This window comes from Carcharhinus amblyrhynchos, chromosome 23 (assembly GCF_965287045.1).
Source record: "Carcharhinus amblyrhynchos chromosome 23, sCarAmb.v2.hapA, whole genome shotgun sequence".
Taxonomy (NCBI): domain Eukaryota; kingdom Metazoa; phylum Chordata; class Chondrichthyes; order Carcharhiniformes; family Carcharhinidae; genus Carcharhinus; species Carcharhinus amblyrhynchos.
This window is the reverse complement of record NC_137346.1, coordinates 2,076,107-2,091,372: the sequence shown is the minus strand read 5'-3', so window position 1 is coordinate 2,091,372 and position 15,266 is coordinate 2,076,107. Positions and strand designations below refer to the sequence as shown.

General features: G+C 44.2%; 1 protein-coding gene across 1 annotated transcript in view; it reads left to right on the top strand.

Annotated features, from left to right (window-relative positions):
* smg6 (SMG6 nonsense mediated mRNA decay factor) overlaps positions 1 to 15,266 on the top strand; it is a 432,770-nt gene that overhangs the window by 8,145 nt on the left and 409,359 nt on the right. The window contains exon 5 of the mRNA XM_080210854.1: positions 12,690 to 12,800. Within this exon, the coding sequence (XP_080066980.1) occupies positions 12,690 to 12,800 (111 nt within the window). The remainder of the gene's footprint in view (positions 1 to 12,689; positions 12,801 to 15,266) is intronic.

Genomic DNA, 15,266 nt, shown 5'->3' with positions numbered 1-15,266 from the left:
CATTTCTAGTCTGTATTAGTCCTGCCCTAACACTGGCTCCGCTGTTCCTGAGTAATAGAGTGAATTAGATTCCAATCTTTGTAGTTTCAGGGCTTGTCGTTGGTTCGTTTCTGCGGTGACCAGTAGGTGGCATTATGGCTCCATGACTGTGAGGGTGTTAGACTGAGGTCCGAGTGGCCCATTGTACTGAAGAACTCTTCTGCTTTTGAACTGAAGTCATTTTGAAACATGTATGTTGAGTTCACTGTCAATTTGTTCTATTTATAACTGAGCAACGATTGAATCTCATTCCAAAATCGTTGTCTGCACAATTGGTGTCTTCCTGTCCTGAATGGTTGCTTCTTGCTACATTACAGTTCTAAGTGTTGGAAGTATCCTGGGGGCCCTGTCTAGGAGACTGTAGACAGTGTTGACATACTGCCTGAACATGGGTGGATTCACAGCTGAGCAAAGATGGTGAATATAGTAAATATTCCAAAAGGCTTCAATTTAGGAGACCAGCGTAGACCAATGTTAAGACTTTCATAAATAACATAACATGGGCACAGCAACAGACCATTCAGCCCAGCCAGTCCCTGCTGATGTTTGTGCTACACTTGCTCCTCCTGTCGTTTAGTTGAACTGTATCTGGCTAAGGATAAAAGATAAACTCTAGAATGCTGGACAGCATTGTCAGAACTCTCAAACTGAACCCCTGTGCCCCTAGGCACATATTAAGCTATGAAAGGACAGGTGCTTTGATTAATGGAACTTTTTTTAATCTGCGTTGTATCAGTGAACACTTGGGAGTTACACAGCTTAGCTGCTGTTCCCTTTAACTTGCATACAAGTGCAGTTGTTGATAGCCCAAATCTAACATTAGTTGCTGTGTCCTCCAGTGGATAATAGCCCCAGAGTCAGCCGTTCCCAACAGTCAAAACCTCATACAATGTAATCCGAACAATCCAGTCATTAGCTGGGTTTTATTTACTCTCATCACTTCCTAGAAGAAACGTAGAAAACATAGAAAAAACTACAGAACAAATAGGCCCTTCAGCCCACAAGTTGCTGTGAACATATCCCTACCCACTAGGCTTACCTATAACCCTCAATCTTACTAAGTTCCATGTACTTATCCAAAAGTCTCTTAAAAGACCCTATCAAATCTGCCTCCACCACCACTTTTGGCAGCCGATTCCACACACCCACCACCCTCTGAGTGAAAAACTTACCCCTGACATCTCTGTACCTACTCCCCAGCACCCTAAACCTGTGTCCCCTTGTGGCAACCATTTCAGCCTTGGGAAAAAGTCTCTGAGAATCCACTCGATCAATACGTCTCATCATCTTATACACCTCTATCACGTGTGTAAGATGATTCCTTGTCCTCATCCCTCAGATTAGAAATCCAGAATATTTTCAGATAAAGGTCCATATTCCATTGGTCTTTGATTATCTGTACCTGTGCACTAGCTTTCTGTGGAATGCCAAATCCCTTTGTTTCTCCATAGCTCGTAGTTCCTCACCATGAAGAAAATACGCTGATTATTCCTGATTTATCTTCCTACATAAGAACATAATAAGAACATAAGAAATAGGAGCAGGAGTAGGCCATCTAGTCCTTCGAGCCTGCCCCGCCATTCCGTAAGATCATGGCTGATCTGAAGTGGCTCAGTTCCACTTTCCCGCTTTCTCCCCATAAACCTTAATTTCCTTGCTTACCAAAAACCTATCTACCTGTGACATAAATATATTTAGCGAGGTAGCCTCCACCACATCAACGGGCAGAGAATTCCAGAGATTCACCACCCTTTGAGTGAAGAAGTTCCTCCTCAACTCCGTTCTAAGCTGCACCCCCCCCCCCCTTATCTTGTGCCCTCTAGTCCTACTGTCCTTTCTGAGCGGGAAGAATCTCTCTACCTCTACCCTATCCATCCCCTTCATTATCTTATACGTCTCTAAGATCCCCCCCTCATCCTTCTAAACTCTTGAGTACAGACCCAGACTATTTAGTCTCTCTTCATAGTCCAACCCCCTCATCTCCGGTATCAGCCTAGTGAACCTCCTCTGCACTCCCTCCAAGGCCAAAATATCCTTGCGCAAGTGTGGCGACCAAAACTGCACACAGTACTCCAGCTGTGGCCTCACCAGTGCCCTGTACAGTCTCAGCAAGACCTCCCTGCTTTTATATTCAATCCCCCTCGCTATAAAGGCCAGCATCCCATTCGCCTTCTTGATCATCTGCTGCACCTGCAGACTGGGTTTTTGTGACTCATGCACAAGGACCCCCAGGTCCCTCTGCACCGTAGCATGCTGCAGCTTTTCGCCCTTTAAACAGTAATCCCTCCCACTATTATTTCTGCCAAAGTGGATAACCTCACACTTGCTAACATTATACTCCATCTGCCAGGCCCTCACCCACTCGCTCAGCCTATCTAGATCCCTCTGCAGACTTTCCACACCCTCCGCACAATTTGCTTTTCCACTCATCTTTGTGTCATCAGCAAATTTCGACACCCTATGCTCAGCCCCCTCCTCCAGATCATCTATATAAATGGTAAATAGCTGAGGCCCCAGCACCGATCCCTGGGGCACTCCACTAGTCACCAACCGCCAATCAGAATAGCACCCATTGATACCAACTCTCTGCCTCCTATTAGACAGCCAATCCTCTATCCACGCTAATACCTTACCCCCAACTCCATGCCCCCTAACCTTCTGAAGCAACCTTTTGTGCGGCACCTTATCAAATGCCTTTTGAAAATCTAGAAACACCACACCCACCGGTTCCCCTCTGTCTACTGCACTAGTCACATCCTCATAGAATTCCAATACGTTTGTCAAACACAACTTCCCCTTAATGAATCCGTGCTGCGTCTGCTCTATCAAACAGTTCTTCTCTAGGTGCTTCGCTATTTCTTCTTTGCTGATGGATTCCAGCATTTTTCCAACAACAGATGTTAAACTAACCGGCCTATAATTCCCTGCCTTTTGCCTGCTACCTTTTTTAAACAGCGGCGTAACATTAGCCGTTTTCCAATCTTCCGGCACTTACCCAGAATCCAGCGAAGTTTGGTAAATAATCACTAAGGCGTCTACTATCACCTCTGCCATTTCCTTCAGAACCTTGGGATGCGTTCCATCCGGTCCTGGGGACTTGTCCACTATCAGTCCCGCTAGTCGATCAAACACTACCTCTCTAGTGACAGTAATCGCATTCAGGCCCTCAACTCCTACCATCCTTCTATCTTTAATATCCGGCAAACTATTTGCGTCCTCCTCCCTGAAGACTGAGGCAAAAAACTTATTTAAGGCCTCCGCCATTTCCTCATCTCCCACCACTAAATCCACCCTCTCATCCTCTAAGGGTCCAACATTCACTCTAGCCAGCCTCCTCCTCTTTATATATTTGTAAAAACTCTTACTGTCCTTTTTTTATATTTAGTGCTAGTTTAGCTTCATAGTCTATCCTTCCTTTCTTTATCAACCTCTTAGTCAATCTTTGTTGATTTTTAAACCTCTCCCAATCTTCTACTCACCCACTACTTTTAGCCACTCTAAATGCATCAGCTTTTAATTTAATACTCTCCTTTATTTCCCTCGATAACCACGGCTGATTATTTGGAATATATTTCTGCTGAGCACCGGAAAAGATCTCCTTAAAGATCCTCCACTGTTCCTCAGCAGTCCTACCGACCAATCTGCGCCCCTAATCTACATTTGCCAACTCCTCTCTCATCTTATCATACTCCCCTCTGTTCAAACAGAGGACACAGGTTCGGGATCCTACTTTCTCATCCTCCATCTGCATCAAAAACTCAACCATACAATGATCGCTCGTCCCAAGAGGATCCCTCACAACAAGATCCCTAATCCTACCTGCCTCGTTACACAACACCAGATCTAAGATAGCTCGCTCCCTTGTTGGTTCTGTCACACACTGTTCAAGGAAACTATCCCGGCAGTATTCCAAGAACTCTTCCTCAAGCCCACTGCGTCCGACATGGGTCAACCAATCAATATGTAGATTGAAATCCCCCATAATTATCGCCGTTCCATTCCTGCACGCATCATTTATTTGCGTGTTTATAGCCCGCCCCACCTCCAAGTTATTATTTGGGGGCCTATAGACCACACCCACCAACGTCTTCCTCCCCTTGCTGTTCCTTATCTCCACCCACAACGATTCCACGTTCTGCTCTTTGGAGCCTATATCTTCCCTTACTACCGCCCTGATATTATCCTTAATCAGCAGAGCTATACACCGTGCCGCCGCCGCCCGCCTATCCTTCCTAAACACTTGATACCCCTGGACATTCAGCTCCCAGTCCCTGTCACCCTGCAACCACGTTTCCGTAGTGGCCACCAGATCATATCCATTTGTGCTGATCTGCGCCACCAGCTCATTCACTTTGTTCCTCATGCTTCGTGCATTCCTCTAATCCAAAGCCTCATCCTTTGGCATGTTGACTTCCGTCTGTCACAGTTTTTCCTGCTCACTTTTCCAATATCCTCTGTAGTTTCTGTGTCTCATGTTGAACTGACTCCCTTTCCTAATTTGGCCTGGTCAACAAACTTGGCTGTGTGCTCGCTCTTCTAAATCATTGATAACCACATGGGAAAGCTGAAATCCGTGGTCAAATCCCACCAATCAGAAAATAGAGCCACAATCCCTATCTTCTACTTCCCAAACCATTACCATGTCACACAGTAATCTCCAACTGTATCACTTCCATTTTTGTTAATTGTTTCTATGTGAAACTGTCAAACTCAAATACCATCTGGAAGTCCACGTGGGCATCCTATCAGAGATATCCAATCTGTGCTTACCCTATCCATTAGGAAATGCCACATTGGCGATCAGTTTCACTATCTGTTGGTGATCCCAATTCCCAGGGAAGTGGAATAAAAATTGTGCCCTGGTAGATATCAGCATTTGGGAGTCTCGCACAGCAAGGCAATGTCTCCTCAATTCATTTTTAGAATTTCATTAAACAAAAGTGAAATTTAAACTAAAAACAGGAGACAAAGCCAACAGAAATGTTAACTTCTGTCAGCTGCACAGTATTAATTCCCAATCGTTCACTGGGTAAGTATTTTACAGTGTTGGAGTTCTGCGTGCACTGCAGAAATGTGGCTGGCTCAGGGGCACTGGAAATTCCCAGGGCTTGTCAGCAATCTGAGGGTTAATGGTCCAGAGTATTTGAAGTGCACCCAGGAGAGTGGGTTGGTATGCAGATATCTCATTGTTACCAAGTGTTGTCATCGTGCAACCAGCGTGGGAGAGTTTAGAGCAGCGAGATTCATGCTGGGGAGCTATAGCTATGGGCCAGAGTTTACATTTTTTCATATAGCCACATTTACAATGAATTTTGCCAGTTCTTGGCTAAGTGGTGAAACAGGGCACTTGACAGCAGTGAGATAACTTTTCCATCTCTTCTTCCTGTTTCCCTCATTCCCCCCTGGGATTGCAGTGCATGCTTTTTGTCAAATGAGTGTGGATCAGTTTTAGTGCTGAAGTGTGGTGGAATCTGTTTTTTTTGCTTGCGGATCCCTCTCAACGGAAGGAGACAGCGTGGAGAGCATGGATGAGGAAGATGTTGTTACTGCCTGATTGCTGATTCAGGTGTTCTGTTTGCTCTGTCCTGGACTGAAGCTGATGTTTCAGTTGGTTACTGTAAGCTTGGCGTATTTAACCCTGGATTCGTCCTTTGGAAAAGAGGGTGAAATTGTTTACTACATGGTGGGTAGGGCAAAGGGAACACTGACTGTCCAATCCCTATTTTAGGCTGTGAATCCTGTTATCCTTGTACCACAACTAAGTTTAAATACCTGGTCCAGGGCAAGGAAGTTGAGCACATGGATAGAAGGACAAAGCTCAAACACCCTGCAGCTCTCAGCTCTTCTGAGACTTGACCTTTCCTCAGCATTGAATACTGCAGATCAGATTGAGACAAAAAAACACAAGAGAAAGGAGCAGGAGAAAGGCCCCTTGAGCCTGCCTTGTTATTCCTCCTTCTTAGGCTCAGGATCGAGGATAACTTCCTTTCTCTGGTTCAATGGGCTTTGAAATGGTTGATAAATCCAGTATGTTATCTGCAGATCCTGCCACATGCAGGGCAGCTGGCGCTGGAAGGGTTGGGCAGATGGGTTACTTATATACAAGCAGACATAGGAACATGTATGCTAACAAGAAAAGGAATAAGCCATTCAGCCCCTCAAACCTGCTCTGCCATTTAATAAGATCAGAGCTTACCTGTTGGTAACCTATTACCCCCTTGCTTACCAAGAATCTATATACCTCTGCCTTAAAAATATTCAAAGATTCTGCTTCCATCACCTTTTCAGGACAAGTTCCAAAGATTCACGACATCTGAATGGACCAATCTCACCTCATCTCGGTTTTAAATTAGCGACCCCCTTATTTGTAAACAGCAATCCCTGGTTCTTGAGAGGAAACATCCTCTCCACTTCCACCCTGTCAATACTCCTCATGTTTCATGTATGTTCCAATCAAGTCACCTCTTATTCTTCTAAACTCCAGCAGATGCAAGCCTAACCTGTCCAACCTTTCCTCATAAGGCAAACCACTAATTGCAGATATTAGTCTAAACCTTCTATGAATTGCTTCCAACACATTTACATCTTTCCTTAAATAGACCAGCATTGTTAACAGTACTCCAAATGTGGTCTCATCAATCCCTTTCAGCCTCCCCACTTTTGTATTCAATGCTTCTTGCAATACAGGATGGTATTTGATTACCTTTCCTGATTAGGCCTCACTTGGAGTACTGTGCGCAGTTCTGGTCGCCTCACTATAGGAAGGATGTGGAAGCTATTGAAAGGGTACAGAGGAGATTTACAAGGATGTTGCCTAGATTGGGAGGCATACCTTATGAAGATAGGTTGAGGGAGCTGGGACTCTTCTCCCTGGAGAGACGAAGGTTGAGAGGCGACCTGATAGAGGTTTATAAAATGTTGAGAGGAATAGATAGGGTGGATTCTCAGAGGCTATTTCCCTGGGTTGAAATGGTCGCTACGAGAGGACACAGATTTAAGGTGCGGGGAGGCAAGTACAGAAGTGATGTTAGGGGTGAGTTTTTCACTGAGGGTGGTGAGTGAATGGAATCGGCTGCCGTCAGTGGTAGTGGAGGCGAACTCGCTGGGGTATTTTAAAAGACTTCTGGATGAGTATATGGGGTTTAGTGGGATTGGGGGTTATAGAAAAGTCTATGGATCACATCGGCGCAACTCGTGGGCCGAAGGGCCTGTTTGTGCTGTAGTGTTCTATTACTTGCTGTAATTGCATTTTAATCTTTGGATTCATGCACTAGATCCCTCTGCACCTTGGAGCTCTGCAATTTCTCATCATTTAGATAAAATGCCCCTTTTTTTATTATTCCTGCCAGAATGAACAATTACACGTTTTCCAACATTTGCTCAATCTTCCCCACTCACTTAACTTATCCATCCTATCTTTTTGCAGGCTCCTTATGTTCTTTTCACTACTTATTTTTCTACCTATCTTTGTATCATTAGCAAATTTGACAACCATTCCTTCAATCCCTGTAATAACTTAGGAAGCCAGTTGGAAAGGAATGATGTTTTATTCATTAAAACAAAAGTTAAACTACAACTCTGTGGTACGTCTACAGGAGACCCGCTTGGGTCGATAGAACACTGGGCCCGCTTAGGGATCCGCCTTATCAGGGACCCTGGGTTGGCAATTGCCTATTACCACGGGAACTCGTATTCCACAAGTCCCACAGGAAGATCCATTAGGGATTCCCCATGGGTTATCACAATCCCTTCATCCAGCTCATTGATATCAGTTGTAAACAGTTTGGGGTCCCAGCACTGATCCCTGTGGAGCACCACTTGTATTGCCTGGCATCCCTGAAAAAGACCCATTTGTGCCAACTCTCTGCTTCCTGTTAGCCAGCCAATCTTCTGTTCATGCCGACATGTTACCCATACACCATGAGCTTTTATTTCCTCTTTAATGTGGCACCGTATATGGACATCTAAGTACAGTACATCCATCAATTCCCCTTTATCCACAGCACATGTCACCAGACTGATTCTTAGAATAGCAAGACTGACATATGAAGAGAGACTGGATTAACTGGGTTTGTGCTCACTGGAATTTAGAAGAATGAGAGGGGATCTCATAGAAACATACAAAATCCTGATGGGACTGGACAGGCTAGATGCGGGAAGAATGTCCCTTAGGGGTCACAGTCTAAAAATAAAGGGTAAGTCAATCAGGGTTGAGATGAGGAAGAACTTCTTCACTTAGAGTTGTGAACCCTGTGGAATTCTCTACCACAGAAGGGTGTTGGGCCCAATTTGTTAGATATGTTCAAGAGGGAGCTGGAAGTAGTTCTTGTGGCTAAAGGATCAAAGGGTTTGGAGAGAAAGCAGGAGTGGGATACTGAATGTACATGATCAGCCATGATCATATTGAGTGGTGGTGCAGGCTCAAAGAGCCAAATGGCCTACACCTGCTCCTATTTTCTATTTTCAATGTTCCTAAAGAACTCCAATAACTTAGTTAAACATGATTTTCCTTTCACAAAACAAGCCTGATTGATTCGAACTGAGTTAGTTGCACTGCTATAACTGTAACAGTGGCTTCTAACATTTTCCCTGTGATGTATGTTAAGCTAGCTGGCTGGTAGTTTCCTGCTTTTTTACACCTTCCTTTTTTGAATATAGGAGTTAGGTTTGCTATCTTCCAGTCTAATAGCACCTCCCCTGAATCTGAAGAGTTTTGGAAACTCACAGTCAACACATCAACTATCCCAGGCTCCTGTCAGCCCACAGCTCCAACAGTTTATTCAGTATCACTTCCCTAAAGGCTGTAATTTTCCTGAGTTCCTGGTTTCCTTCCCGTTTTTATCTGCTTCTGGGATGTTACTTGTAGCCTGTGCAGTGAAGGCTGATGTCAAATACCTGTTCAATTCACCTTCCATCTCCTTGTTTTCATTAGCAATTATTCAGACTCACTTTCTGTAGGATCAGTGCTCACTTTTAATGCCTTCTCCCCCATCCTGGCTGTCGTCTCCACCATCCATCCACCCCCTGGCTCTCTTCTCCACCCGCTCCCCCACCCTGGCTCCCTCCATCACCCCACTCCCACCCCATCTCTCTCCTCCACCCACTCCCCTCACCCTGGCTCACTCCTCCACCCCCATCCCGGCTTACTCCTCCACTCATTTTCCACACCCTGACTCCCTCCTCCACCTCCACCTCCACCCCCACCCCATCTCTCTCCTTCACCACTGCCTCCATCCTGGTTCGTTCCTCCAACCATAGCCTCCCCAGCTCTCTCCTCTGCTCCAACCGACCCTCTCCTCCCTGCACCCTTCCAGGACACTGGATCTGAGACGCTGCTGATGTAGGTAATTCTGCTTCTCTCACCTGTGACAGAATCGATCCACAGTTAAACCTGGATCTAAGAGTCTGCAGCTGGAATATGGGAGGTTAATTTTCTGGAAACTAAATGGAAATAGTGATGATTAACTGCAGTCCAAAGCTCCCGTCCTGCTGTTCCAGTCAGAAACCTAAAACCCAATGTAGAGAATGCTGCTCCTCCATGGCACCAGCGTGACAGATTTTAATTCCCCAAGGGGGGTTGGCAAGTTCAATGTTTACACATGCCCAGAGGGAGCTGGGTGGAAGCTGCTCTGTGTTCACTTCCTTCACGTTTTGGCTTCTTGCTTTGCCACTTGGTCCCTGCAGACTCATTTCAGCCTTGGAGAATTCTGAATTGTATCCGTTCTTGTTCGCTGTTTAAATACCAAGTGTTGGCACATCATTGGGAGTGCCCGAGGTGTGCTGTTGTACCCAGCAGTGAGAGGGAGCAGACTTACTACCCCGTGGATCACCTCAAATTCAAACCTTATTCCATGTGAATTCAGCTCTCTCTCTCTCTCTCTCTCTGTCAGATTAGTTTTGAGGAAGAGTCATACTGGACTCAGAACCTTAACTCTGTTTTTCTCTCCACAGATGCTGCCAGACTTGCTGACTTTCCCAGCCTTTCCGTTTTTATATCATGTCAGGTGGCTACACAAGATGTACCTTCCTGATTTGTGCTGTTAAATTTCTTTGTAGGCAAAAACATCTGCCTATTTCAGTTAAAATAAATTATGAAGAAGAGCAGGGAGTTTTCCGGGTGTCTTGGCCAACATTCCATCTTCAGCTGACATTGCCAGAAACAGATTAACTGACCTTTCCCTTTACAGCTCTTTGTGGAATCTTCCTATGCATAACATAGCAGTGCTAGTTCCTTACATAAGTAAGTGCGTTTCAAAGTAATTCATTGGACATGAAGTGCTCTCGTGGCATTAAGAGATATGTTAAGCCTGTTTCAGTGATATGTTTTCAAATTATTCAGTATTCTAAGCTGCTGCTTTTGAAATAAACAAAGAACAACACAGACAGGGACAGGCCCTTCGGCCCACCAAGCCTGTGCTGATCACGTTGACCTACCTAGACCAATCGCCCCTGTCCCTCTATACCCCCGCCTGTTCATGTGCCTATCCAGTTAAGTTTTAAGCTAATACATCTGCCTCAACCACCTCACTTGGCAGTACGTTCCAGGCCCTCACCGTCCTCTCTGTAAATAAAATTCCCCGCACATCTCCAGTGAACCTTCCCCCTTACCTTGAACTTGTGCCCCCTTGTAATTGTCATTTCTGCCCAGGGAAAAAGCTTCCAACTGGTCACCTTATCTATGCCCCTCAGAATTTTATAAACTTCTATCAAGTCACCCCCTCAGCCTCCATTTTTCAATGGAGAACAATCCCAGTTTATTCAATCACTCCTCATAGCTAATACCCTCCATACCAGGTAGCATCCCAATAAACCTTTTTTGTACAAAGCCTCCACATCCTTCTGGTAGAGTGGCGACCAGAATTGGACACAGTATTCCAAATGTGGCCTAACCAACATTTTATACAACTAACATAATTTGCCAACTTTTATACTCGATGCCTGGCCGATGAAGTCAAACATGCTGTATGCTTTCTTCACCACCTTTTCCATCTGTGCTGCCACTTTTAAGGATCTATGGACCTGTACTCCCAGATCTCTGTGGCTATGCTCCTGATGGCTCTGCCATTTATATTATAGTTCCCACCTGAATTGGATCTACCAAAAGGCATCACCTTGCACTTGTCCGGATTAAATTTCAAACGTGTATAGATCCTTTCTCTAAGAATCTTCTCCAACAATTTCACTATTACTGATGTCAAGCTCACTGGCTTATAGTTACCCAGGTTACCCTTGCTACCCTTCTTAAATAACAGGACAACATTGGCGATCCTCCAGCCCTCTAGGATCTCACGTGTTGCCAACGGGGAAACAGTTTCCTTGCTTGTCCCCCTCAGTAACCGGGGATAGATGCCATCTGGCCCTGGGGATTTGTCTACCTTAATGCTTTTTAATACACCTAACACTTTCTTTCTCATAATGATGTCTTGTTCTAGAGGGGTTACACACCCCACTGAGAGACATCATCAATCAGCATATAAAGTCTCATTAAGTATGTCACTGACTTCTTTCGGTTCCACGCATAATTTCCCTCCTTTGTCTTTGAGTGGAACATCTCTTTCTCTAGCGCCTCTCTTGTTCCTAATATATGGTAAAATGCCTTGGGATTCTCCTTAATCCTGCCTACCGAGGAATATTGGACCTGAGGGCCAGCTTGACCTATGTCAGGGTTTTGAACCTGTGGTGATTCTTTGTGTCACTAGATGTCACTAATTCATGAGGAATGTAATGTGGGATGTTTTTGAAGTGTTGATGAGCAGTCATTGTATTCCCAAAAGATTAAATTTCACATTTAAAACAGGGTGAGGAATTTGATCATCTGGCAGTAGAAGTTGTAATTATATGTTTGATGTTGAACTAATACCAGGAAACTGCGAGAAATGGAAGCATTGTAACCTCTTTGGAGTTGGGCTGTAACATCTTCACCTAAGGACAACATGGTGGCAGAGTAGTTAGCACTGCCAGGGACTGGGGTTCGGTTCAGGCTTGGGTTGTTGTCTGTGTGGGTTTCCTCCCACAGCCTGGAAGACATGTTGGTTAGGTGCATTGGCCATGCTAAATTCTCCCTCAGTGTACCCGAACAGGTGCCGGATTGTGGTGATGGGGGGGATTTTCACAGAAACTTCACTGCAGTGTTAATGTAAGTCAACTTGTGACTAATAAATAAACTTTAGCCTGAGCCATGTGGAGTACCACGTAGGTGGACTGTTGTTGTGATCCATGGTGTGTGAAGCCTTGGTTTGGCTTTAGTATTTGTGGCTAACTAACACCTCTCTAATCATTAAGCAGCAATTGTCAGGATTATTTTCTGTACACTCGTGCTGATGAGGACATTCTGAAGCTGAATGCTCAGACACCTCACAAAATAGCTAGGGGCCATGTCAGGGGTGTGGGAGGGGTGCTTTATTATAGTTGTGTTGAGTCTGATAAATCTGAGCTCTGGTTCTCAGAGGGGTAAGCCAACTGTGGGGGGGAGCTGGGGGGCACAGTGGAAATGTCCAGCGGTTTTATGAAACTCAGATAATTTATGACTAATAGACTTCAGTGAAATGAAACAATTGTGGGAATGCACAGTAATTGGGTTCAGCTGAGCTGTGTCTGTGTTTTAAACTGGTTTCATCTTTGCTCCTTTTATTTTTATTTTTTTTTAACAGAGACGGAAGCTGGATGCTGTATACTATTACATGAGGAGCCTAGCTGCCAGCAATCCAATTCTTACAGCTAGGGAGAGTCTGATGAGCCTCTTCGAAGAAACTAAGAGGAAGGTCAGTCTGTCACTCGGTACAGGGAGCAAGCTGGCAGAGTTCTTTTGTGTGCGTGCGTGGGAGGGAGGAGGGAGAGAGCGAGTGGACGAATTTGGCTTTTGCTAATGTTTACTGAGTCATAAACAGACCTTGGTGGCAGTGTTGGAAAGCTCTGTGAGATCTGTGACTTGTCTAGATCAGAAAAACAAGTCGTATGGGCCGTGTGAAAATGACCATTCATGCCTTCTGCACGACTGTGATGGCAAGCTTGGCAAATGAACAAACTGGGATCAAAGCCTCACTACTCTCTCAGAAAATAAACAGAATAAACTGTACTTGAATACATTGGAGAGGTTTAAAAGGCTGCACTCACTGCAGGTCACATCTCGGGATTACACAGGGATATGTTGCATATTTTTAAAAAATGCAGCTTCATGAAAACTTCTTAAAACTTAACCATATATCAAAAAGATGAAATCCAGAATACAGCTAAACGTGCAGCTGAATATTTAGTCCCTGGTGGGACGGTTAACACTTTCACAGTTCGTTGTAGAGGGGTGGGAGGAGGCACATGTGAAGCATAAACTCCAGTGTGGACTTGCTGGGCTGAGTGTTTTGTCCTGTGTAATGCAGTGTTGATCATACTCTAGCTTTCACACTGTATACAGAGTTCCCTTGGATGTGCAATACTTACTGAATTTAGTTACATAACTGGTGAACAAGAATGCTTTATGGAACAGAAAAAGACAAGTCTCATCTCTTTCTGATTTAAAAAAAAATCAATCCTACCAACAAAGCTCCATCAAACACTCTCAGGACAGGTACAGCATGGGGTTAGATACAGAGTAAAGCTCCCTCCACACTGTCTCCATCAATGACTCTGCCTCAAAATTAAAAGCATTGTTTTGTCAATCGTGAGGATGATTTTGGATCCGAATGGAAGTTACCCGGAGATGCTCTCAGCTTTTGGCACAGGTGTTTTCTCTCATCAATTTGAGTTACACGGAGGTAAAAAATCAGAATGAGCCCGTTACACCATCGAGTCTGCATCAGAATGCTACCAGGCTCAATATATTAGATTATGTAGAGAGATTCCATGAACTAACCATATATTTATTGAATATAGGATGAGTGATGGTTATTTGGTTGATATTTTAAGGATTTTGAAAGGAGTTGAAAGGTTAGTTAGATTCTACCATAAGCTGAATAAGTTTCTCTCTTTGACAAGTGGGCATAATTTTAAAATTCAACCAGACCATTCAAAAGAAAATTAGAAACAACTCCTTCATGTAAAGGGTAGTAGCAGTACGGAGCTACCTCCCACCAGAAGTTAATTTAGTTTAAAATTTTGGTGGATGGACGTTTGCTAGGTCAGGGTATATGGCAAAAAAACAGCAAGGGGCAGCAAACGCTGGTAGGAGTGGTTTATAGGCTATTGAGTTGTAATGCAAGGCATGGTATAAATCAAGAAATTAGAGGTGTGTGTAACATGGGAATGCAGTAATCACGGAGGACTTCGATTCACGTATCGACTCAGGAAACCTAATTAGCACTGATTCTGAGGGGATGAAATTCCTGAAATGTATGCAAGATGGTTTTCTCAAATAGTACGTTGAGGATCCAGTTAGAGAATGGGATATTTTAAATCATGTATTGTGCAATGGGAAAGGGCTAATAAATAATCTTGCTATGTTGCTGCCTTTAGGGAAGATTGAGCATAATATGATAGAATTTTACATGAAGTTTGAAAATGATGTTGTACAATCCAAATCTCAGGTCTTTTATTCATTCATTCATGGGACATGGGGTCGCTGGCTGGCCAGCATTTACTGCCCATCCCTATTGCCCGAGGGCAGTGAGAGTCAGCTACATTGCTGTGGCTCTGGAGTCACAGGTAGGCCAGACCCGGTAAGGGTGGCAGATTTCCTTCCTTAAAGGACATTAGTGAACCAGATGGGTTTTTCCGACAATTGACAATGGTTTCATGGTCATCAGTAGATTCTGAATCCCAGATATTTTTTATTGAATTCAAATTCCACCATCTGCTGTTGGTGGGATTCGAACACGGGTCCCCAGAACATTAGCTGAGATTCTGAATTAATAGTCTAGCGATAATACTACTAGGCCATCATTGCCTCCCTCTTAATCTGAACAAAGATGAGGGTATGCGAGGCAAAATTGGCTGATGTTGATTGGGGAACTACATTGAGGTATGATAAAAGCAAAATACTGCAGATGCTGGAAATTGAAACAAAAACAGAAAATGCTGCACAATCTCAGCAGGTCTGACAGCATCTTTGGAGAGAGAATAGAGCCAATGTTTCAAGCCTGGTTGAGTTTTCATCAGAGCTCTGTGATATATCTAATATTTGCAAGTTTGCTGATGACAATGTGGCAGGAATGGGAGTTGTGAGGATGACGCAGAAGCGTCAAGGAGTTTTAGACAGATAAAGAGAATGAGCAAGAACATGGCACATGGAATATAAT